The sequence below is a fragment of the Nycticebus coucang genome, chromosome 14 (genome assembly GCF_027406575.1).
Source record: "Nycticebus coucang isolate mNycCou1 chromosome 14, mNycCou1.pri, whole genome shotgun sequence".
NCBI lineage: Eukaryota > Metazoa > Chordata > Mammalia > Primates > Lorisidae > Nycticebus > Nycticebus coucang.
In genome coordinates, this window is record NC_069793.1 from 78,601,481 (window position 1) to 78,628,588 (window position 27,108).

General features: G+C 36.5%; 1 protein-coding gene across 20 annotated transcripts in view; it reads right to left on the reverse strand.

Annotated features, from left to right (window-relative positions):
* DLG2 (discs large MAGUK scaffold protein 2) overlaps positions 1-27,108 on the reverse strand; it is a 2,435,891-nt gene that overhangs the window by 499,140 nt on the left and 1,909,643 nt on the right. For all 20 annotated transcript variants that reach the window (XM_053560224.1, XM_053560234.1, XM_053560232.1 and 17 more), the window contains one exon: positions 24,400-24,468. In XM_053560224.1, the coding sequence (XP_053416199.1) occupies positions 24,400-24,468 (69 nt within the window). The remainder of the gene's footprint in view (positions 1-24,399; positions 24,469-27,108) is intronic.

The following is a 27,108-nucleotide window of genomic DNA, read 5'->3' on the forward strand; positions in this document are numbered from 1 at the left end:
TAGATCCATGTGCTCCACGCTCCTGGAGCTGCTCCTACAGCCAGAACTCGCTGGCTTCAGCAGTGACATGGGAGCTGTGCAGCATCACTTCCCACAAAGATCCAGCAACAATAGAGTGATTCTGCCGGGGTCTAATTTTGTAGAGACACCTCCCCAACTCTGAGGACTGCCAGAGCAAATCAGAACTAACTCTATAGGGATACTGATGCTACACCGTAGCAGGGGCAAAGGTGTGGTGACTGAGGGAGAAAAGCATTTGCTGACTTGGTACCTTCAGGATTTGACTGAGTCCAAGTGGAACACTCGCCAGTGGCTATTGAGCACTCGAGGCAGGCAGGCCTCTGCTCCCCCAGCTGGCTGGTAGCAGAAGGCAGTGGCTGGGCCAGCAGCATTGACCTTCCTTTGACTTTGACAGGTGCTAAGCCCTGGCACATCTGCTTATTGGAGGGAGCAGGACCGCAACCCTGTGGGGTCACCAGTGACTGGGTGTGAAAAAGGAGCAAGGTGGAGAAAGAGACTCAGCCCCCTGGTCCAACTCTGCTACCAGGTGGGCCTCTCTGACTCCATAGAACACTGGAGCAAGCCAAATCTGAGTGGCCAGTAGACCTCTGCCATCTAGTTGCTGGAGACCTTTCAAACTCTCCCACTTGAGAGTTCGTACTGACTGGGTCAATTGGTTCGGAACCCATAACCTGGGCCAATCATCCAAGGACCCATCCACCCTCTCGGGTTGTACCCTAGTTGTGTAGTAACGGAAGGGTTGATTTTCCTCATCCAGTTCTTGTCCATAGGGGGGCGTTGGGGTGTCTTAGTTGCTTGTATTTCTCCATAGCGAAGACTTCACCAGAGTCACAGATCCACCAGGACTGGACAAGAACCAGCTGAATATGAGACAGAGCCACCTAACCCCACCACACCAAGCAGGTTTCCTCAGCCTCAGACTGTAATACTCTACAGGTCCTTTGCAAAGCTAAAGGGGAAAAAGCTACAGTCATTAGTTCCAGATCCTTAACAAAGGGCTGGTTCACCACAACTCCAGGAACTCCCAATCCAATTTCACCTTACCTGACACATAGCCAACAGTGTAAAACAATCATGAGGCAGAATCAGCGGGAACATTCTGGCAACATGAATAATCAGAGTAGATGAACTCCCCCAAGGAATGATAAAGCAGACACAGTACAAGATCCCCTTCATAAACGAATGGCTGAGATATCAGAAATCAAGTTCAGAATTTGGATAGCAAATAAGATCAACAGAATGGAGGAAAAGATGGAATTAGAATTCAAAGCAGTACTTCAAAAGACGTTCAAGAATTCAATAAACTCAAAGACAAAATGACCAAAGATTTTGACACATTGAAGCAAGAAAGATCTGAAAAATACAGTAGAATCCTCAGTAACAGAATGGAGCAGGCAGAAAAAAGGATCTCTGACATTGAAGACAAACCTTTTGAATGCTCCCAAATGCTCAAAGAGGAAAAAAAGTGGAGAACAAAAATGGATCATTCTCACAGAGGGCTCTGGGATAATTTGAAGAGATCTAATATTCGCCTTATAGGAATCCCTGAAGGTGATGAGGTTGCTACAAAGGATACAGATACTTTACTTCATGAAATAATCAAAGATAATTTTCCAGACATGCCAAGAGATTCTGAAATTCAGATAGCAGACAGTTTCAGAACACTAGAATGACTCAACCCAAATAAAAATTCTCACAGACACACTATAACTTCACCCAAGTTAATATGAAGGAGAAGATTCTACAAGCTATAAGACATAAGAAAACCATAACCTACAAGAGGAAGAGCATTAGAATGACTGCAGATGTCTCTGCTGAAACCTTTTGAAGCTAGAAGAGAGTGGTCATTGACCTTTAATCTCCTTTAACTTTCAACCCAGGATCCTGTATCCAACTAAACTGAGTTTCATCTATGATGGAGAAATTAAATACTTTAATGACATTCACATGTTGAAGAAATTTGCCATAACTAAACTAGCTGTTCAGGATATTCTCAGACCTATCCTCCATAATCAACAACACAATCCTTCACCACCAACTTAAATTCACTTAGAAACTTTAGATTAAATTCCAACTTTCATAGTGGTGAAAGGATTAAAAATGTCCACTGGACTGTCAAAAAAATTAATACCCCAAACTCTATCTGGCTTATCATTACTCTCAATTAATGTGAATGTCTTAAATTGCCCTCTAAAGAGACACAGGTTGGCTGACTGGATACAAAAACTCAGGCCAGACATCTGCTGCATTCCAGAATCTCACTTTACCTTAAAAGATAAACATAGACTTAGGGTGAAGGGATGGTCATCTATAATTCAGACAAATGGAAATCAGAAAAAAGCAGATGTTGCAATTTTACTTGCAGATACAATAGGCTTTAAACCAACAAAAGTAAGGAAAGATAATGATGATCACTTCTTATTTGTTAAGGGAAACACTCAACATGATGAGATATCAATTATTAACATTTATGCACCCAACCAGAATGCACCTCAATTTATAAGAGAAACTGTAACAGACATGAGCAACTTGATTTCCCCCAGCACAATAATAGTCAGAGACTTTAACACTCCTTTGGCAGTGTTGGATAGATCCTCCAAAAAGAAGCTAAGCAAAGAAATTTTAGTCTTAAACTTAACCTTCAACATTTGCATCTAACAGACATCTACAGAACATTTCATCCTAACAAAACTGAATACACATTCTTCTCATCAGCCCATGGATCATCCTCCAAAATTGATCACATCTTAGGTCAAAAGTCTAACCTCAGTAAATTTAAAAGAATAGAAATCATTCCTTGTATATTCTTGAACCATCATGGAATAAAAGTTGAACTCAGTAACAACAGGAATCTGCACATGCATACATAAACATGGAAACTAGGTAACCTCATGCTGAATGATAGCTGGGTCATAGACGAGATTAAGAAGGAAATTACCAAATTTTTGGAACAGAACAATAATGAAGACATGAACTATCAGAACCTCTGGGGTATCACAAAGGCAGTCCTAAGAGGAAAATTTATAGCGTTGCAAGCCTTCCTCAAGAGAACGGAAAGAGAGAAAGTCAACAACTTAATGGAACATCTCAAGCACCTGGACAAGGAAAAACATTCCAACCCTAAACCCAGCAGAAGAAAAGAAATAACTAAAATTAGAGAAGAACTGAATGAAATTGAAAACAAAAGAGTCATACAACAGATCAACAAATCAAAGAGTTGATTTTTTGAAAAGGTCAATAGAATAGATAAACCTTTGACTAACCTAACCAGAAGTAGAAGAGTAAAATCCCTGATTTCATCAATCACAAATGATAAAGGCCAAATAACAAAAGACTCCTCAGAAATTCAACAAATCCCTAATGAATACTACATAAAACTCTACTCTCATAAGTATGAAAATCTGAGGAAATAGATCAATACTTGGAAACATGTTACCCTCCTAGACTTAGCCAGAAAGAAGTGGAAATGTTGAACAAGCCTATAACAAGTTCTAAAATAGCATCGACTATAAGAAATCTCCCTTAAAAGAAAAACCCAGGACCAAATGGCTTCACATCAGAATTCTACAAAACCTTCACAGGGGAATTAGTATTACTTAATTACTTAATATTACTTAATCTTTTCCAAAACATAGAAAAAGAAGGAATACTTCCCAACACATTCTATGAAGCAAATATCACCCTGAGACCCAAACCAGGAAAAGAATTAACAAGAAAAGAAAATTATGACCAATATCTCTAATGAATATTGATGCAAAAATATTCAATAAGATCCTAGCAAACAGAATCCAACAACACATTAAACAAATTATACATCTCGACCAGGTGGGTTTCATCCCAGTGTCCCAAGGATGGTTCAATATACATAAATCCATAAATATTATACATCACATAAACAAATTAAAAAGCAATGACAGTATGATTGTTTCAGTTGATGCGGAAAAAGCTTTTGACAATATCCAGCATCCTTTCTTGATCAGAACGCTTAAGAAAATAGGTATAGAAGAAGAAACATTTCTTAAACTGATAGAGGCCATCTACAGCAAACCCACAGCCAATATCGTATTGCATGGAGTAAAATTGAAATCATTTTCACTCAGATCAGGAACCAGGCAAGGATGCCCACTGTCTCCACTGCTTTTTAACATTGTAATGGAAGTCTTACCCACCGCAATCAGACAAGAGAAGGCAATCAAGGGGATCCAAATAAGACCAGAAGAGATCAAACTGTCACTCTTCACAGATGATATGATTATATATCTGGAAAACCCCAGGGAATCAACTACAAAACTCCTAGAAATGATCAAGGAATATAGTAATGTCTCAGGATACAAAATTAACACTCCTAAATCTGTAGCCTTTATAGATACCAACAATAGTCAAGGGGAAAAAAATCAAGGACTGAATTCTCTTTACAATAGTGCCAAAGAAAGATGAAATATCTGGGAGTGCACCAAACTAAAGATCTGAAAGAGCTCTATAAATAGAACTATGAAATCTGAGAAAATAAATAGCTGAAGACGTTAACAAATGGAAAAATATACCATGCACATGGCTGGGAAGAATCAACATTGTTAAAATGTCTGTACTATCTAAAGCAATCTACAGATTTAATGCAATCCCTATTAAAGCACCTTTGTCATACTTCAATCTCCTGGAAAAATTAGTAGTTCGTTTTATATGGAAATAGAAAAACCTCGAATAGTCAAGACATTACTCAGAAATAAAAACAAATTGGTAGGAATCATGCTTCCAAAACTTCAGACTATCCTATAAATCAAAAGTGATCAAAACAGCATGGTACTGGCACAAAAACAGAGAAGTAGATGTATGGAACAGAATTGAAGACCAAAAGGTGAACCAAGACACTTATCATCATTTGATTTTTGATAAGCCAATTAAAAATATAAATCGGGGGAAAGATTCCCTATTCAATAAATGGTGCTGGGTGAATTGGCTGGCAACCTGTAAAAGACTGAACCCGGACCCATACCTTTCTCCTCTAACAAAAATTAACTCTCACTGGTTAAAGACTTAAAATTAAGACATGAAACTATAAAAATTCTTAGAGAGAGTGCAGGGGAAATGCTTGAAAAAATTGGCCTGGGAGAATACTTTATGAGGAGGACACCCCAGGCAATTGAAGCAACATCAAAAATACATTACTGGAGTCTTTAGAGAAAGTTCTATTCATGTCTCTTGCCCATTGATATAAGGGATTGTTGGCTTTTTTCATGTGGATTAATTTGAGTTCTCTATAGATCCTAGTTATCAAGCTTTTGTCTGATTGAAAATATGCAAATATCCTTTCCCATTGTGTAGGTTGTCTCTTTGCTTTGGTTATTGTCTCCTTAGCTGTATAGAAGCTTTTCAGTTTAATGAAGTCCCATTTGTTTATTTTTGTTGTTGCAATTGCCATGGCAGTCTTCTTCATGAAGTCTTTCCCCAGGCCAGTATCTTCCAGTGTTTTTCCTATGCTTTCTTGGAGGATTTTTATTGTTTCATGCCTTAAGTTTAAGTCTTTTATCCATCTTGAATCAATTTTTGTGAGTGGGGAAAGGTGTGGGTCCAGTTTCAGTCTTTTACATGTAGACATCCAGTTCTCCCAACACCATTTATTGAATAGGGAGTCTTTCCCCCAAGGTATGTTCTTGTTTGGTTTATCAAAGATTAGGTAGTTGTAAAATGTTAGTTTGAGACATGAATAGAACTTTCTCTAAAGATGACAGACGAATGGCTAACAAACACATGAAAAAATGTTCATCATCTCTATATATTAGAGAAATGCAAATCAAAACAACCCTGAGATATCATCTAACCCCAGTGAAAATGGCCCACATCACAAAATCTCAAAACTGCAGATGCTGGTGTGGATGTGGAGAGAAGGGAACACTTTTACACTGCTGGTGGGACTGCAAACTAGTACAACCTTTCTGGAAGGAAGTATGGAGAAACCTCAAAGCACTCAAGCTAGACCTCCCATTTGATCCTGCAATCCCATTACTGGGCATCTACCCAGAAGGAAAGAAATCCTTTTATCATAAGGACACTTGTACTAGACTGTTTATTGCAGCTCAATTTACAATCGCCAAAATGTGGAAACAGCCTAAATGCCCACCAACCCAGGAATGGATTAACAAGCTGTGGTATATGTATACCATGGAATACTATTCAGCCATTAAAAAAAATGGAGACTTTACATCCTTTGTATTAACCTGGATGGACGTGGAAGACATTATTCTTAGTAAAGCATCACAAGAATGGAGAAGCATGAATCCTGTGTACTCAATTTTGATATGAGGACAATTAATGACAATTATGGTTATGGGGGGGGAACAGAAAGAGGGAAGGAGGGAGGTGGGTGGGGCCTTGGTGTGTGTCACACTTTATGGGGGCAAGACATGATTGCAAGAGGGACTTTACCTAACAATTGCAATCAGTGTAACCTGGCTTATTGTACCCTTAATGAATCCCCAACAATAAAAAAAAAAAAAAAAAAAGGAAAAAAAAATACATTACTGGGATCTGATCAAATTAAAAAGCTTCTGCAACACCAAGAACACAGTAAATAAAGCAAATAGACAGCCCTCAGAATGGAAGAGGATTTTTGCAAGTTATACTTCTGACAAAGGTCTAATAACCAGAATCCACAGAGAACTCAAACTTATTACTAAGAAAAAAACAAGTGATCCCATTTCATTATGGGCAAGAGACACGAATAGACACTTCTCTGAAGAAGACAAGAAGACACATGGTCTACAGACAGATGAAAAAATGCTCATTATCTTTAATCATAAGAGAAATGCAATCTAAAACTACTCTGAGATACCATCTAACTCCAGTAAGAGTAGTCCACATCACAAAATACCAAGACTACAGATGTTGGTGTGGTTGTGGAGAAAAGGGAACACTTCTGCACTGCTGGTGGGAATGCAAGTTAGTACGTTCCTTTTGGAAGGAAGTTTGGAGAACACTTAAGGGATCTAAATGTAGACCTGCCATTTGATCCTGCAATTCCTCTTCTAGGTGTATATCCAAAGGACCAAAAATCATTTGAGAATAAAAATATTTGCACCAGACTGTTCTTTGCAGCTCAATTCATAATTGCCAAGTTATGGAAGAAGCCCAAGTGCCCATCGACCCATGAATGGATTAATAAATTGTGATATAATACCATGGAATACTATGCAGCATTAAAAAAATGGAGACTTTACCTCTTTTATGTTTACATAGATGGAGCTGGAAAATATTCTTCTTAGTAAAGTATCTCAGGGATGGAAAAAAAAATATCCAATGTACTCAGTACTACTGTGAAACCAATTTATAATCACTCACACTTGCATATGAAAAATAAAACACATTTTTAGCCTAGGATGAAGGAGGTAAAGGGAGGAAGAAGGGAGGGGAGGAAGATGGGTTGATAGAAGGAGGGATAGTAGGGGGACCACACCTATGGAGCACATTGCAAGTACAAATTGGATCTATCTATCAGGTGTAGAACACAAATGTCTTATTGCTGTAATTGGGTAAATGAGGTGAAAGCTATGTTGATTAGTAGGATGTAAGCACTCCAATTTGTACAAATAATCAACACATCGAATCCCATAATGGCATAAATCTATTTCTGATCTATGTACAAATGACTTAATAAAAACAAAAAATAAAAAAAGAAAATCAATTTGAAGCAAAAGGCTAGTAATGTTAGCGAAATTTGGATAGCTGTCAGAAGGTACATAGGCGATGACCTGGGTATTCAAGTGGCAAGGCTTTCCATAAACCTCATTAATGGAACTTCAGAAGCTGCCACACATTAAAATATGTATGTGAGAATCACTGTGGGAAAAAATGACAAAGCACTAACCCAAAATGCATCATTAATTACTGTTACCGAAATTAATTTTCAAAAGCAATATATAAGAAAATATACACATATAACTAACCTTTAGCTGTAGCTAAGCCCTGAAAAATTATTCTCATAAAAGAAATATTCAACCATACTTTTTCTGGGAATATCACAGGTGTTGTCTTATAAAAATGACTTTGTAGCTTTTTCCTGCTACAAATACTGTTTTCCATTAATTTTGGGGAAGCTTCACATAATAGATGAGCCACAATAAATTTTTCTCATTCCTTTTTTTCTGAAAAGAAGTGGAAGATCATTCTGACTTTTCAAATTAGGAAATTTCATTTCTCTTACTGACCTTCTTCTTCTAATCACAATCTTGCCCTGAGAAGTAGAGGACAAACTTCACTTGGGAATGGCATTCTTAAAGTTATTCTAGTTATTAAGTATTTCCTTTGCCACTGTGAAGTTTGAAAGCCAATTTTAGACACTGACATGAACTCAAAGTAATTTGAAAAACACCATCAATATTTTTTTCCCTAAACAAACACGTGTAAACTCATCTTGTGACATACCTTAAATTCCAATCACATAGAAACTCCTTGATTTTCTCTAAATTAATAGCTTTTTCTCAAATATCTGAATTTTCTCCTCCTCTTCCTTGGTCTTTGCATGTGTAGTCTCTCTGTCTACAATAGGCTTCTTCTCTTTTATTACCTAGAAAGCTCCTCCTCATTCTTCATGAATGTTTGAACAAAAACATTTGCTCACTCCAAATCTCCCTACACTAGCTTCTCTAAAATTCCATTGCCCCAGACTCACATATTGACAATCTTAATTATTATACTCTATATCTTTATCCATTTAACTATTATCTATCAAGAGTCCACTATGTATAGAAAGGCTCAACTGAGGCTAGGATTATAATCATAAAGCAGACAGTTTCTGCTTTCCAGGCATTTACAACATAGAGGTTTATTAGAAAAATAAACAGTGCTAAAATGTCTATACTGCCTAAAGTAATTTATGGATTCAACACAATCCCCATCAAAATACCAATGTCATATTTCACAGATCACACACACAAAAATAATCCCAAGCTTCATTTGGAGCCAAACGAGCCTGACTATTAAAGTAATCTTAAGCAAAAAGAACAAATCTGGAGAAAGCACACTACCAGACTTTGAATTATACTAAAAGGCTATCTTAACCAAAATAGTGTGGTATTGGGATAAAAGAAGAGGAAACTCAGGTATAAAAACATCTATCTACAACCAACTGATCTTTGAAAAAGTAGACAACAACATATACTGGGAAAATGAAGCTCTATTCAATAAATTGTGCTGGGAAACAGGATAGCCACATGCAGAAGAATGAAGCAGGATTCCTATCTCTCACTATAAACAAAATTTAATTCAAGATAAATCAAAGTCTTAAATGTAAAGCATGAAACCACAAAAATCCCAGGAAAAAATATAGGAAAAACTCTTCTAAACATTGGTGCAGGCAAAGAATTTATGACTAAGTACCCAAAGGCAATTACAGTAACAACAAAAATAAATAAATGGACTTAATTAAATTAAAAATATTCTGCATAGCAAAGGAAATAATCCACAGAGTAAATAGACCATGTACAGAATGGGAGAAAGTATTTACAAACTATGTGTCTGATAAGAGGCTAACATTTAGAACCTATAAAGAACTCAAGCAAACTACCACCAACAAAAACCCATTAAAAAGTGGGCAAACTTGTATAAGATCTATATGAGGAAAACTACAAAACTCAAAGAACTAAAAAAATCAAAGAACTAAATGAATGGAGAGATATTCCATGTTCATGAATAGGAATATGTAATATTATTAAGATGTTATTTCTTCAGCCATGTATGGTGGCTTATGCCTATAATCCTAGCACTCTGAGAGGCCGAGGTGGGTGGATTGACTGAGCTCATATGGTGCATCTTACAAGAGTACATGTAAAACTTACTAAATGTAGAATATTAATGTCTTAACACAATAACTAAGAAAATGCCATGAAGCCTATGTTAACCAGTTTGATGAAAAAATTTCAAATTGTATATAAAACCAGCACATTGTACCCCCATGATTGCATTAATGTACACAGCTATGATTTAATAATTAAAAAAAAAAGCCAGGCACTGTGGCTGGGTATTGTGGTGAGCACCTGTAGTCCCAGCTACTTGGGAGACTGAGGCAAGAGTATCACTTGAGCCCAAGAGTTTGAGGTTGTTGTGAGCCTTGATGCCAAAGCACTCTACCAATGACAACAAAGTGAGATTCTATCTCAAAAAAAAAAAAAAAAAGATGCTATTTCTTCCAAATTGATCTACAAATTTAATGCAATTCCCATCAAAATATCAACAAGTTATCTTTTGGAGATCAACAAACTAATTCTAAAGTTTATATGGGGAAGCAGAAGGCCCAAGATAGCCAAAATATATTAGGGGATAAGAACAAAGTTGGAGATGATACCACTTGACTTCAAAATTTACCACATAAAGCTATAATAATGAAGAAAGCGAGGTATTGGTAAAAGATGAGACAAATAAATCAATGGAACAGCATACAGAGCCCAGAAATATTCCTATGTAAATAGTTAGCTGATCTTTGACAAAGGAATAAAAGCAATACAATGGATAAAATATAATATTTTCAACAAATGGGTTGTGGAACAACTGGATTTCTACATACAAAAAATTATCTCCAAATGCAAAGTGCAAAGCTATAAAAGTAGAAATACCACAGCAGAAAATCTAGATGACTTGGGTTTTGCAATGACTTTTTAGAAGCAACACCAAAAGCGTGAGCCATGAAAAAAAGAATGCTAAGCTGGACTTCATTCAAATTAAAAACAAACAAACAACAACAAAAACATGCTCAATGAAAGACACTACCAAGAAAATGAAAGACAAGTCACTGATTGGGAAAAAGACACAACAGATAAAGAACTGTTCTTAAAGTATGCAAATAACTCTAGAAACTCAACAATAATAATATATAAGCAATCTGGCTAAAAATAGGCCAAAGACCTTAGGTACCTTGCCTAATAAGATACATAAAAGACATATAAGCATGTGAAAAAGTGCTCCAAATCAAGTGTCATTGGAGAAATTCAAATTAAAACAATGAGATACTAGGTTATACCTATTAGATGGCCAAAATTTAGAACACTGACAAAAATGTGCAGCTACAGGCCAGCTCAATCATTGCCAGTGGGAAGGCAAACTTTAGGAGATATAATAGTTTGGTGGTTTCTTAAAAAACAAAACATATTCTTACTCTATGAGCTAGCATAGGTATTTACCTATAGAAGTTGAAAACTTATGTCCACACAAAAACCTGTACACACAGAGTTATTGTAGCTTTATTCATAATTGCCAAAATTTGGACCATCCAAGATGTCCTTCAGTAGGTAAATGGATAAACTGTGGTACATCCAGAAAATGAAATATTACTCAGGACAGAAAAGAAATGAGCTATAAAGTCATGAAAGGACATTAAGGGAACTTAAATACATGGCTAAGTGAACGAAGCCAATTTGAAAAGGTTAAATACTGTATGATCCCAACCATATGACACTCTGGAAAAGATAAAACTATGAAGAAAGTAAAAATAAAATCACTGGTTGACAAGACCTGGGTGGAGGGAAGGATGAACAAGCAGAGCAGACAGAAATTTTAAGGCAGTGAAAATACTCTGTATGATACTATAATGGTGGCTACATGTCATTATACATTATACAAACTCATAGAATGTACACCACCAAAAGTACACACTCATGTAAGCAATGGACTTTGAATAATAATGATGCATTAGTGTAAACTCATCAATTGAAACAGATTGGTGAAGGATGTTTATAATGGGAGTGGCTATGCATGTGTGAAAGCAGGGTTTATATTTAAACTTTCTGAAATTTTTGCTCAATTTTCCTGAGCAAAATTTTTGAAAGTTCCTTATAACTGCTCTGAATAATAAAGTGTACTCATAAAAAAGATCTTAGTAAATACAAGTTCCCTTTCCTCTGCTCTGAAGTCCTTCATACCTGGTATAATACTTGGTACAAAGAACATCTTCGATTAATGATTGTAGAATAAAAACCTGAAATACTTTTGTATCTCAGTGTAAATAAGTTGATCCTAAGGCTAATTTTGATAAAAAGAAAGATTGTAGCACTGGGGACCAAAAGGAAAGAAATGGTGGTTAAGGGATGAGGAAATTTTGTCTAGCAGAATGGAGACAGGGCTTCCAAAATACCATTGTGTCCATTTTGCTCAGTGTGAGTTTTGATCTATGTAAGAACTTTTCCTAAGTCTCCTTCATATTGAAAATTATATGGAAATAATTTTTGATGACAGAGAAGAAGTGGGTTTCATGAATGTTTCAGAAGATCAAAACCCTACTAGGTAGGGAGCTTTCTGATATTTTACATCTCTTCTCACTATTTATTCTTTAAAATCACTCCTGCTTCTTCCCCTTAATCATTCCTTCTCCAGACAGAAGTGCTATAAAACCAAACAAGAACAACAACCAAGACAAAGTTCTAAGAGAATCTGTCTTCTGTTCCTTCCTAGTATGCCCACATCCATAGTAGGGTATTATAGGAGCTTAACTCTTTGCATAACTCACAATGGTGCCACAACAGTAGCTCAATTTGTGTGGATTTCCTGCTGCTCAGATATGTCACGTTAGCCATAATCCTTACCTTTTAGCACTAAGGTCAGATATTTCTAGAAGAGTATGGTACCTCATTTGGGTTTTACAGGGAGGATAAAAGCAGATAAGGCATGAGGCACTTGAAAATAAATAAACAGAAGAATGAAGACTCTTATTAATCCTCTTTCTTCTCCAGAAAAGAAAGAGTCCCTGGTCAGAAAATTAGGAGTCCTAAATTCTAGTCTTAACTTTGCTGTGGCCTTGAAAAATCTCCTACCTATCTCTGATCTTAGATAGCTTCCCCCCAAGGAAACTAGACAATTGGAAATAATAATATCTTTGACAGTTGGCAATCCTTATTCTCACGTTAACCTTTTTTCCCTCCATATTGGTGATGGCCCCCAAATAAATTAAAGCTAAGGTAATATTATAAAAAGCTCTCTACATCTCTACAAACAATGTTTGTTGTGCTGACATGTAAGGCAAAGTAACGATAATTATATTCCTTTTGCAAAATCCACATGCACTTCAAACACACAGTTTGACCTTTGATAGCCTGGGTCACTTGAGTGCCAAGGGTAAAATATGTTGATGTAGCTTACTGCAAAAATAATTTTCTAGCACAGATATGCTGAGACACACACCTGTGGTGATCTGTCACATATCGCTTCAGACACTATAGCACATTTGACCCACTAAACTATGCCAGGAATTACCAATAAAATCAGTAAGAGGGAAAGAAGCTGTTACCATCAACCTTGGTCTTTTCCATACTTGGACATAATACAGGTCTATTTTTTGATTAGTGAGATGAGCTTGAGTTTTTATTATAATCACCAACATTTAAGAGCTAAGGATATTTAGTCCTTATGATGTCCTTATAAGTTAGGTATTATTTTCCTCATTTAAATATGAGAAAACTGACGTTGGAAAGGGTAAGGTTAAAGGGTGTTTGAATTCTTGATGTCTTTCTAGATGGGGCACTCGCTCTCCGCTTCTCCTTTGTTTCTCTGCCATGTGCTGTGTTCTGTCTTCCACACTACTGATTATGTCTCTTGAGGGTATGTGAGCAGTGCACAGAAAATGTTCATTAAATGAACAATGAGTGGGGATGTTGATAATTGATTCCTAGTATGGGGGAAGAGGGAAGAGGCTCTAGCCCATCAGGAAGAAAAGAGGCAGATAGGACAGAGAGAGAGAGAGATGAGAGAGCGAACTGACTCCTACAGAGTACCTATGATTTTTTAACAACTGTGCTGGGACATTAACACATTTTAAAAAAGTAAACTGTCAAAATAATCCTATGAAGTAGACATTAATCCTTACAGATTAAAGAAAGGCTGAGAAAGGTTTAGTACCAGCTCAAGGTGAGGCAACTAGCAATTTCTGGAGCCAGGATTTAAATGAAGGTAGAGATAAATCAAAAAGTCATATTCTTTAAATGACACCAGGCTGTTATATCAAGGAGGGAGACTGAGGACAAGCAAGGACTTCAAGGATGCAGGGGGAGCACTGAGAGAGAAGAGACATTCACACACTTGATTATCATGCAACCTAGATATTGAAATGCACCTTCCAATTCTGTTTGTAATTAATTCTTGACCACAGGAGAGTTTTCCTTTGCAAAGTTGAATAGGCTATGAAGAGAGCATAGCTCTCTCCCTAACTTCCATGTAGCTTTCATAGACCTGTGCTCAGAAGGAATAATTCCCAACTGTTGATATCAGCTCATGTGAGCACTGAACTCCCTTAGACTTAGAAGGGTGTTATTTTACCCTTCAGGTTTGGTAATCACTCAGTAAAAATCACTAAAATTGCAGCTGGACAGCCACACTAGTTTCTCTCTCCAATCAGCTGCTTGTTCTTTTGTTCTTAAATTATATAGATATGACTGTAGTGAATTATCACAAATTTCAACATTCCATCAACCCAACTAGACTGTAAGCTCCGCAGGGCAGGGATTGAGCCTTTTTCTTCTTGATTTTCTCAAATACTTCACCAGAGTGCTTGACACACACTAGACATTCAGCAAATGCTTAGTTGAATGAACAAATAAGAGGTTAATCAATTAAATCAAGGACTGCATGGATGGATGCTTGGTACTTGTGCCCTGTACAATTCTGCTTAAGTGGTCTGATTTTCCATGTAATAAGCAGGAGGCTTTACCAAATGCAATCCATCAGTCAATAAAAGTTGCTGACTAACATCCTAAAAGCATATTTTAGTGAAGCAAACATTTACCAGGACTGAAAATCAGCAGAGAGATTAAATAAAGGCTAAAGATTACTGGCTGCTTTTCTGGCCATGGAGGGGCCTGTGGTCTGTGGCATAAGATACGGATGTGCTCTTTCTTTAAACTCTCTTATAATTGACCAGGAGAAGGAAGTAAACAGAAATCCTAATGGAATTTGCGAGGCTCTAAGGGATTGTAATATATGCAGAGAAAAATACAAGATTTAGTTTGGATATATAAAGACAGATGTCTCATGATCTATAATCTAATGAAGGTTGACAAATGATACCCAAAGCAATCCTCTTTGTTCCTGGTTGTGTTGGCCATGCCTCCTCCCATGTCACAGCCAGACAAGGTAAAAATATAATGAAAATCATTCTTTATAAGCAGTTAGTTCCAGGGTAAAATGTAATGCCCAGCAGCAAATATTCATCAGATTAGACTGAGTTTAATTTTATTCAGATGATGGATAAATATCCAGAAAACCCCTCTGACAATAACTTTTGTCTAGACTCATTTTTATGAATGATAAAAATAAAATGGTGAAAGATTTCTACAAGTCAGACTAACAAGCAAGGTTGGGATGGCTGTGACATCTCTGTTCAGGCAGGATGGTCTAGTGGTGAGAGTATGGGACCAGGAGTTAGGCGTCTAGGCTGCAGCCAAGACTCCTCCCTTTCCCAGATACATGACCTTGGGGAGACCACTGACCCCTTGTCTCATCTGTAGACAAGATAAACGATTCAAAGGTGACCAAGTAAGACAGGATCAAGTTTGAATCACATCCATGAGAAACTTATAAAGTACTATATATACATAAGCCTCCTACCTTTAGGTTGAACAGCAAGAAAGGAGAGAATAAAAGAGAAAAATAAGGAAATAAATGGAAGATAAGGAGTAGAAGAAAAGGAGAACAAAGAGGAAGTTTATGGAGAGAAGGAGGGGAGAGGGAAACAGCACAGAAAATAAGCTGAGGAAGGAGCTGGCAGAGAAGGAGAAGGGGAGGAAGCAGCAGTGGCCACGGAGGATCTCTGTGCTGTGATACAGACAGACAAAGCAAACACACCAAGCAGAAACTAGAAGAAAGATCAGAATCAATAAAGAGATGGGATTCAGAAAATCCTACCTATGCAGGGATGATAAGCTACTAGAAGATTCTATCAGATGGCCTCTCCAGAGGAGACAGCGAGTCAGCTGTGAGTCAGCCTCCTTTATTATACATTTCTAAATGGCAAGCACTACCGAATTCATGCTGTTCTCATCTGTGGTCTGCTCAGTAGTACACTCAGACAGATTTGTAATCATTGCCTGTGCAACCACTGATGATGACCCTTTCTCTGCCTAGTTAACGCCTACTTCATCTTCATCTTCATCTTCATCTTCATTACTTCATCTTCATTCAGATGAAGGCTCTCAAAGGGCCTTCCTAGATCTCCCTGACTTCCCCCACAAGGTTACATCCCCTATTACAGGCACTCAGGCCATTATAGGTTGCCTTTTCACGGAACGTGGCAGATTTATATTTGTACTTGCTGTTATACTTGTCTTGCTGCTCAGCCTGAAGGTACTAGGCTTATGTATATTTAGTACTTTGTGTGATTATTCTATTAATCTTTCCTTCTCCCTGCCAGATTGAAGGCAGTCAGAGTCTGCTTTGCTTACTTTTATATTCCCAATTGAATTTATTAATTGGCAGCATCAAAAACAGACTCAAGTCAGCTATGGTAGCCTTAATACTAGAAAGATATTATTAAAAGGAAAATATTCAAAGAGGGGTAATAGTACAAATGTAAAGAGGAGGTTGGTGCTAGGGCTATAATTAGAAAGTATGTGATTGATAAATCCTTTCAACAGTTCGAGCAACTAATTCCTGTGGTGGAACAGTGGTTCTTGTATTCATTTTTCTAGCCTAACTCATGACTGGCTATTTTTTTATTCTTCCTGGGTTCATACAGCATATTAACTCTTTCTTTAATGTCATGTCAATCAATGTCATGGGAATTCATATTATTATTACCACTGATAAATATGAGTATTGATTAAGAAGAACAAGCTTTTAGCTAGATATTATGTAGCACATTATTTTGGGTATGTTTAATTATACAGGGTACCCATAAAGTTCACGTGCAATTTAAAATAGACAATTATTTTAAAATTGGCATATGAACTTTATGGCTACCCTGTATAATAATGAGGACATTTATTTACAATTTACTTTGAGGCCATTACTAAGCCAATTTATTAAAAAATAACAAGATTTCCAAGGACGATTTACAAGGCAATAATAAGTAATCGTGTTGGCATTGAATTATGCACTGAAAATAAGGACTATTTAACAAATAAAGAAGGACTATTTAACAAAGAGCCCTAAACCAAATCCCCGAGTGATTTCTGTGGCAATCTTCCAAGATCAACTCTGTTGACATTGAGCAGCCTTGAGTGCTTGAGGCCACTGAACAGGACAGCCTAGCAGTTCTCATAACCAGACTCCTGACCTACCATTTCTGGGTTCCTTCCTAAATCCTGCTGGATATTCCTCGGTGCATTTCAAGGTGAGTGAAATCACATTAGGCATCCATTCCCTTTTATCATCATTCTTATTTGAAATTGGATTTTTGGTAATGACTATCATAACGAAAACCTCTAAAACCTTAGAATCACACTGAGCTCCACTTTAGCTAGGCCTCCAGATTAGCCAGCTGATAATAACAAAACACATGCAAGTCTGGGGAGGCAAGAGGGGGAAATGACTTAGAAATGTGGGCTCAACTTTCAGTTTTGTCAGTTATTAGTTATGTGATCTTAAATCTCACACTTAGTTTCTGTAAGCTTTAGTTTCTTAATCCATAAAGTTGGATAATATGCATGTAATTGTTATCAGAGCCAAATGAGAGCCACAGAAAGCACTTACAACACATATCAGTGACCATTAAATTAAAATAAAATGGGTAATATTTAGTGTCATGTTTTTAGCATTTAAATATAGAAAAATATGCCTTTTGGATTTTAGAATCTATATATCTGAATTGCCTGCTTTATCATGAAATACTTTGTGTTCTGTATTTTATGTCTTTCTTTATTTCTTCATTTAAGAGGATTTCTTTTATGAAATAATAACTGTGATAGTCGTTAATATTTATAAAAGTTTTTAATCTGGAAAAAAAAACCCATATTCTCTATATCATCTCCCAAAATGCTTTTTGCAATTTTAATAGTGTTTGTAATTCCAAATTTGGAAACTTCTATTTGTTCTATGTAAGAATCCAGAGATTTTTTTTATTTTTACACTTTTATTTCAACAGCAGATGGCAATAGAAATCCAGGCCCATGAGAGAATTAGAACCCATGTATCGATAGACCTTAAAATTCAGTGGTTCTTAACCTTCCCAATGCCTCAATGTATTTTCATTGTTAAAAAGGGGTCGTGACCCACAGGTTGAGAACCACTGCCTTGAATATTGCTTAGCTTCTTATGGCCTAAGCATTTTTTCAATACTGATAAATCTTGGGGAATCCTTAAAATTTGCCACAGCTATACACATGTAGGGAAGAATGATTGCAAAACTTAGGAAAGGATGTCTTATAGAGTAAGAAAATGGAAAAAAAAAGTCGTAGGTAAAATAGAAATGGGGCTGAAGAAAACAAGCTGACAGGTCAACTAGAGGCAGAGCTGGAATTCCAGGCGCATGTGGAGAAATGAATAGGAAGCACATGAAATTAAACTGGGGAAATAGAGATGGGTTTATCTGCTGCTCTGATTGATTCCTAATCAATCTCCTGATTTTTTTTTTTTTTTTTTTTTGTAGAGACAGAGTCTCACCTTATTGCTCTCAGTAGAGTGCCATGGCATCACACAGCTCACATTAAACTCCAACTGATTCTCTTGCCTCAGACTCCCGAGTAGCTGGGACTACAGATGCCTGCCACAACGCCCGGCTATTTTTTGTTGTTTTTGCAGTTTGGTCTGGGCTGGGTTTGAACCTGCCACCCTCAGTATATAGGGCCAATGCCTACCCACTGAGCCACAGACGGCGCCCCAGTCTCCTGATTTTTACACTCTGAAGGTCTATCTGTAAACTCCCTGAGTCCTTCTTGGCAAATAGGATCCATTAGCAGGAGATCTGGCAGCAAGAGTAAAGTTGGGACTCTCACCCAAAGCTTTCTAACCCAATAGGTTGGTCTGTCTGTAGAAGAATATGTGGTATAAGTCACAAAAATAAATGTTTTTTGGGTGGGGAGAGGAGAGTTTGATTTCTTTTAAATATTTTTAAAAATCCTCCATTTTCTTATATTTTCCATAAGTGAACCCTATGGCTGGAAGGACAGCAAAATAAAGAAGAAAATGACAACTATACATATTCTTTTAATACATTCTGAAGAGAGAAAAAAATAGCTTGCACTTAATCCAACTTGCCTCTCTGTTTTGGTAGAATCACTTAAATTTCTGTGGTAAACGCATACTCAGGTTTTTGGCCAGTGATCCCAGCAAGTAACAACCTAAATGAGGCCACTGTTCCAATTTGAAAAAGTAATTTAGTGTATTGATATAAGGCCATCCGATTTCCTATTAAGCGCTACTTACAAAGGATGGTCAACACATTCCAAGGCAGTTGTTTTACTGATGTAAAAACACTAGTCACTAGAATAGGCTTCCTCAGACACTACTTAGCACTGCTTCTGAGGGTTAAGGTGCAGATATGTTGAAGGAAATTGAACGCTCATGCTGATTATGAATCCTGAGGGATAGAGAGGTCACTGAATGTGTGCTTAGCAGTAACTCACGCCAACTGCACTCCAAAAGTCAGCTACTTAGAGCTCCATGGTTCCTTAAAATTTCAGGCTTCATATCTAGTCATTATCCTTGAATTCCATAAGCTAATCTTTTATATCCAAAATGTTAGAGTTGAAAGGCATCTGAGACATTGTTTAGTTAACTCAACCTGATACTCTGTATATGAAGTAACCAACACCTGCTCAAAATCACACAGTATGAAGTGGCAGACCTTGGTTATAGGTCCTGATTCATTGATGGTTCTCAAGTCACTCCCTACGGTGACCATATATTTTGAAACAAATATCTGGGCATTTAGCCTAAGAAGATTGAGTCTTTTAAGTCAGTGTTATCCTAGGAAATTTGAAACATGTTAGCTGTAAATAAGCATCTCTTATTTAAGCAAAAGTGATCAAGTAGAGAACAAGAGAGGGAATAATTCCATCAAAGGTCTTGTTACCTGCCTGCTCAGGCCCAACATGGGACACCAATGATGTCATTGCATCATGAGCTTAAAATGGTCTTAGAGTATGGAGAGGGTCTTTCTCATACCAGGCAGAGGTATATGGCTTTCTCTATGGAGTTAGGCCTGTCCTGGTAAGAAAATATGACTGATATCACAGACCAGTGAACCTGAATGGATGGTTCCATTAGATGTATCCATTTATAAGCAAGACCACTTTTTTCTCATAGACTTCGTGATTTAGGAGAGATTTTTGGTTGAGGTCAATTAGACCAACCATTTATTCCATAAAGAATTCCTTCTTTCTTGGAGAAGGCCATCCTATTTTCTATTAAGTGCTACTTTCAAAGGATGGTCAACACCTTCCAAGGCGGGTGTTTTAAGGATGTAAAAACACTAGTCACTAGAAAATTCTACCTCTAAATACGTTGCTGAAATGATCTTGTGAGATAGCATACAATAAAGCTCCTTCTACTGGATAAAATAAAGCTTTTTGAGTAGCTGGAGATACTTCTTGGTTCTAGAGGTGTTAGCAAAGTGCATCTAGGTTTCTGCACATGATTTTCTTTTCTTTCCTTTTCTTTTTAATCTCTGACTTACTCCAACTATATTCCTCAAAATTCAACTTGTGCCCTTTCCCCTGAGAATCATATCTGTCATCCCAGAGGCAATCCCTTTTAACCATTTCAGTTTTAATTCTAATAGTTGCCTCCATATTGCTAAAACAATATGCTTATGCTGAGTATGTTTTTCAGATTTTATTTTGTTCCCAGAATTGCCTGTTTGCTTGAAGCTATTTCTCTCTCTCTCTGTATGTGTGTATTATTAACCTCGTCTCTGCCATTTTTCAGTTTAAAAAATAAATTTGGTAACCTGTGGCTGTCAGTTTAATTTAAGAACAAAGTGGTAGAAAGGCTGTCAGAGGATAAGGCTTTTTAACTGGCAGGCATCCAATTATGTGAGCAACCCAGAAAAAGTTGCCCCACTGGCACATTGTGAAGGGCTTTTCTGTGGGGTCAACTCTCAAAAGAACTCATCTAGGTTCAACAGAAGGAGCATTCTATTTCTTCAGAAAAGAACCTTCCTTTTTGACTGCTGGTAATTACTCGCCTGGGAGCTGTTTGGGGTGCAGGAGTCTATATGTTAAGTAGTGGGCATCTTCATTCCTATTCTCAGACTCCACTCTCAGTCCTACCCATTGTCACCACTCTGAATTCCCTGTGTTTTCTGGGTTCTGCTGGGCAGACCTGCGGTCTTCTGAGCTGTAGGCAGCCCCTGCTCAGGGTGCTACTACACTGTGGTAGAGCCTTTTGTGGGTGGCTTCCCTGGAAACATAAAGCCAGGAGATACCTCCCATCCATACCAAATACGTGAAAGTGTGTCCCGAGTCTGACAGGGATTTCAGGCTGCTTTGTTCTGCTTCATCAATCAATACCCTTCTATCAGCTTTCTGTTGACCTGAAATGTGATGAAAAATTTTGACCTTTGATACTCTCTTCCATTTTCCTTATCACTATGGAACTGTCCTTTATTATTGTTATTATTCCATTAGCTTCCTTTTAATAGGGTCTCAGGAGGAAGAGGAGATTGAGGTGTGTGCTGTGTCTGTCAACTTGAACCTGAAGCATAGAGCTTGCACTGTTAATGAGGATGCCACGGTGTCTCATTTTGCCTAGCATAGTTACAGATGATTCAGATATCAATTTAAAAACAACAGTGACTCTGTGGTGGGGGGCCCAATTAGACAGTTCTGTTGTCTCCATGGATCAAATTAACTGGAAATCTGAAATATCTTCACTTATTTTATGTCAAGTACATAGCAGCTTAGATGAAAATTATATAAACATATGGCCTTTTAAACTACATTAATTTAAAAAATATACTCTGTAGTTGCTTTTCACAGAAGCATTAGGAAGCAGAGTTTTGAAATAATAGAATTTCCAATTTCAGTTGATTGCCTACACTCAGCAGTATAACATCTTAATGGGAAACCCGCTAAAGACTCACCGGCCTATGTAAGAGGAAAAATCACTTTTCCACTACTTGTTCAGTAACGATGATTATATGCTACATTATCTCTCAGTCTGACAGCCAGCTGGGCACATAGAGTATGACGTGCAGAGTCTGGACTTTATAGACAATCACTGAGACTTCCTATTTAAATATGCCAGCAATGTAAAGTTATTTCTACCTCAAATGTTTTATTTTATATCCAGAAATGTTTTACATAATAAATAAACAAATAAATAAGTAAATAAATATGCTTTTTAAATACACAATAAACAAACAAATAAATATGTTTATTTAAGAGCAAGTGTTCAAAGTAGGTCTTCAAATTAATCTAGGCTAGAAAAAAAAGTTTGGTTTATTTTTCAGAACATTTGGACTAAATGCATATTTAACCAGTACTTATGGAGGGTATAACATGTACCTGCTACTTTTACAAAAAATCGGTACATTCTGTACTATTCGTCCCTCTGGGTGTTGAGGAAATCCGTGCTCACAGAGATGAAGGGTCTTTTTTTAAGATCCATAACAGCAGAAGGCAGAGGTGGGATTCAAACCTAATTCTTTGATTCAAGAGTCAGTTTTCTTCCACTCTTGCATGGAAAAGAATGTTTGTTATGCTGCATTATTTGCTAGACATAAGGCAAACTACTTTGTATTAGAACAATGGAGCACTATGAAGTTGGCTGTACAGTGTGTTGTTTTTCAGTAAAGGCGCCGCTGTTGCATTTTGTAGTCAGGATAAAGTCTTTATGTTTTTTGGCTTCATTTCAGCAGATAACTAGAATTGGTGATTATGTCTATCGTAAAGTTCATTTAACTCAAGTGAAAAATCAAAGAAAATGCCTATTATCAAACTGCTAATAAGCTTTTGTTAATAATAAGAAAGAAAAAGTTTGGAAATAGTCTTAGAAGGAAATGCCATTAATTATCAGACGAGACCAGGTGCGTTCAGGGTGGTATGGCCATAGACAATGCCATTATCATAGCTGGAGGAAGTCTTCTTTGTGTTAGAGAATAAATGTAAAATGATGATGACCCTGTGCCCTTCCAAGAGAGGTCTTCAAAAGGAAAGAGTTGAGATGGACAGAAGAGGTGAGATTAGTCCCCGCACCCTCATCTCCATTGCAAACAATACTTCAGCCACATAGTAGGCAATGTGTCTCTAGAACCACCCCAGACAGTATGTTATTGGTTCTATTTAATAATTTCTAAGGTAGAGTCAATTCTAGTTCTTTATCTTTTTTTGTTTTTACTAGAGAATCCTCACTATGTCTAACATAGCCTGAAGGTGGTTTATAAAGAATGTTACCAATGCTCTCCAGCTTGGCTCAATAGTCTTTTCATATTATGTTACAGAGGACAGAGCTATACAGTGGAGACAGATTTGATTTCAAATCCAGGCAGCGCTACTTTCTATGTAAATGTCCTTGGGAAAATTACTTTACTTAACCTGAGAATCAAGGTTTAGGAAAAAAAGACCCCTATCTCCGGGTGGCACCTGTGGTTCAAAGGAGTACAGCTCCAGCCCCATATGCCGGAGGTGGTGGTGGGTTCAAACCCAGCCTTAGCCAAAACTGCAAAAAAAAAAAAAAAGACCCCTATCTGCTAGGTCTATTTTAGAAATAAAATCAGATAAGCTATATAAATGGATAGATAGGTTATATAAAAAATATACAATCTATCAATCTATCTATGAAAGGAATAGATAGATAGATGGATGGATAGATTGATTGACTGATATAGACTGGAGCCTAATAAGCACTCAGTAAACGTTAATGTCTTTTCTCTTCCCTTGAGGTAATATCCATGCATCTGTAGCACTGGGCAAATAACCATGTACTCTTTGGTTCTCAGCTCTAGAGTTACATCTTGTTCAGAAACTACCCTGACCTGCTTCCCCTCTTCCCTTTTGATGCCCATTTTCAGTCAGGTGGTACCCCTCCTTGATCGTCCAGTAATCCCTTATACATACTCACCCTAGACAATGAACCCTCTGAAGAGAAAAAAGAGATCTTATTCAACTTATTAAATCTAGTACTATGGTTTGAGGCCAAAGCTACAGGCACAAATTTAGAGCCTTAAATGCTGTAGCTAATATAGTAAATACAAAAGAATTACGATAAATAAAACTAAGTATTAAAAGGAAAAAAGCTAGCACCCAGCACAGTGCTTGGCAAGAAAAAAAAGAGTGTGAGGTATGTGTCTGTGTGTGTGAGAGAGACAAAGAAAAGAAAGACAGAAAGAGAGAAAAAGGGAGTGAAACAAAGAGAAATAAAGAAAGGAAGGAAAGGAGGGAGGGGGGAAAGGAAAGGATGGAGGAGTGAGGACTTTCTTTATGTTCACAGGTTGCACAGTTTATGTTAAGAGGAGGTTGCATATCTTACCCTTCCAGGGAGATGGCCCGTTGGAGAGTCACTGAAGGCTGACGGGTTGCCGTGCTATGTTGAGAATGACTGCGAGAAGAAACAGAGAAAACAAACACAGGTCATTTATTTAAAATGTTTTTGAATAATTTAATCAGTCTTATTGTCAAAAAGATAACTTATCTTTAAAGAAACAGCAGAGATTAACTCTTTGGTGGTAAGCACTCTATCAGAAAAGGGATTAATATTTTCTTGTAAATTAATTTCAATATGTAGTATTCAAAAGTAAGCTTTAAATGATAAGTAAACATGAAAAGAAACAAACATATTTGGGAAAGGTAATATTTTCTCCCTGTAATGAGGTAACAATAGAGTTTAAAAAAATAAATTTCTTTATGATGCAATGTATTATATTTTCTAAGCTGCAGATTATTTTTCTAACAAAATTTTGTATGGGGCCTATTCCAAAAATCAGAGAAGTAGTATTTAATTAATGCAAATTTATTTATAAATTCAAATTTATAATATTTATTTGTAAAATTAATCAATAACAATTCACCTATTTGATGAACACAAAAACTTGAAAAATGGGACTTCCAGTTGCATATCAATCTTATAATTTAATGCAATTCCATATTTTGTTTTCATTTTAAGAAAACAAGATTTTATAGATAAGTACAGAAAAAGACGGGTTTTGTAGATAAGTAGGTCAAATAAAAATTATAATATCTAACATTTATTGGCTGAGCCACTTTTCTAAGTGTTCTATATGTTTATGCCTTTTTTGTCTCAAAATTCTGTGAGGTACGTCCTATTTAACAAATGAAGAAATTGAGGTCAAGAAAGGGTTAGTAACTTGCTCAAAGTCATAGGGTAAATACCTGTGTTAAAACATGGCATTTAGACTGTCTGATTCTAAATGCATTATTCTTAGCCATCATGTTAAAACAATTTTTTAGATTTGTAAGAATTTGCTATGCAGTCTTGGAATATTTTTCAATTTGAAAGAGATGGCAGGAAAAATTTTCATCGAGAGAAGTACAATATAATTCAACAGAAAAAACATATTTAAATGTGTATTTTTAGGTTGTAGCATCAATTAAATATTTAGTTGAAATATTAGTTACATATACATGTAGCATATGAATGTATGCATACCTATAGATATGTGTAAAGAGAAACCTGAGTAAAATGTTTGCAGAATATTAGGCACCTTTGCAAAGCCTGGGATTTCTTAGCATGCGTTTTGAAAACACTGACATTGCCCCAGAGAGCCAAGCTGTAGACTGCAAAGACTTTTATTCAGAGCCATGGTCATTATGGGTGAGAAGGGATGTTTTCCTGTGAGTAGCATTTTTGGATGTGACGTGGATGACATTTGTCTAAGGTTGAGAAAGCAACATTTCTAGACTATAGCTAATGCCTAGAGAATGATCATTTTCAAGTTACAGATTTTGTCCTGTGTTCCCTGGTATCTCTCACAGTGCCAAACACCACAAATATTCAATGAATATATTATATTTGACTAGTTGAAAAATACCCTGGAATTCAGGACTTGGACCATGTAGCCAGGCTGCCTTAGGTGTCCAGTTCCTGGCTCCACCACGTGTATCTCAGGGCCTTACGTAAGTGACTTAAACCTCTCTGTATGTTGGTTTCTCATCTGTAAGATTAGAGACTATACTTTATTCACAAGGTTGTTGAAAGGATTCCATGAATACAGTGATTTGGCTGTCACATGGTAAAAACTATGTAAGTATTTGTTAGATAAACAAACTAATACGATTTAGCAGAGTGCATATTTTGAGATGTTTGGTACTAAATAAAAATAATTCCTTAGATTACTTCAGTTAGCCATATAGTGAATGCTACAAGGTATATATTTCTGCATAGAATATCACTTTGGTGATAAATATAAAAATTAAAATATATATCCTCTTATAAAAAAATTATAAAATTAGTGGAAAAAAGAGAAAGTAATAAATCAAATCCGTAATTTCTTTACCTTCTCTAAGACTTTACAGTGTTGTCTAATTTAATTTCATAGCAGTCCTAGTAGGTGAATAGAAATAACCCCATTTTATATGTAAGAAAATATATATATATAACTTAAATAACTTGTCAAAAATCAACAGCTTGCAAATGTGGAGCCAGAATTCAAACTAAAACCTGTCTTGTTGCTAAATTCATGCACTTTCCATTCTGTCCTACTGATCGTATGTTCACATGTGTTTCACATAGTTTATATATATGCTGAATTTTATATATATGCTGAGCATCTATAATTTTGCTTCCTGTGTATTTCTTAATATCCTAAGATAAAAATTTCCAATAGGCTTTTCATAATTATTGTTACTTCCTATGAATATGTAACTTATTTATCCTTTGATATTTGAATATATGGGTTATTTCTACTATTTTATACTATTAACAGTGCTGCAAAGAAAATGTTATGTTAATATCACCTTTTTTTATTCTACAATTTCCTTCTGATGCATTCCCCCAAATGGAAACATTTATTAGATTCTTGATTCATGTTACGTGTGACTTTTTGAAAGCTTTGTACCTTTTAATTGCCTCTAAAAATGTATATCTCTAACAGTTTCACCACAGTCTTACAAGCATTAACATAATTTTTTTAAAAAACTATTATTTTGATAGATGCAGAATGATATTTCAGATTTTTTTTTTTTTTTTTCAGTTTTTGGCCAGGGCTGGGTTTGAACCTGC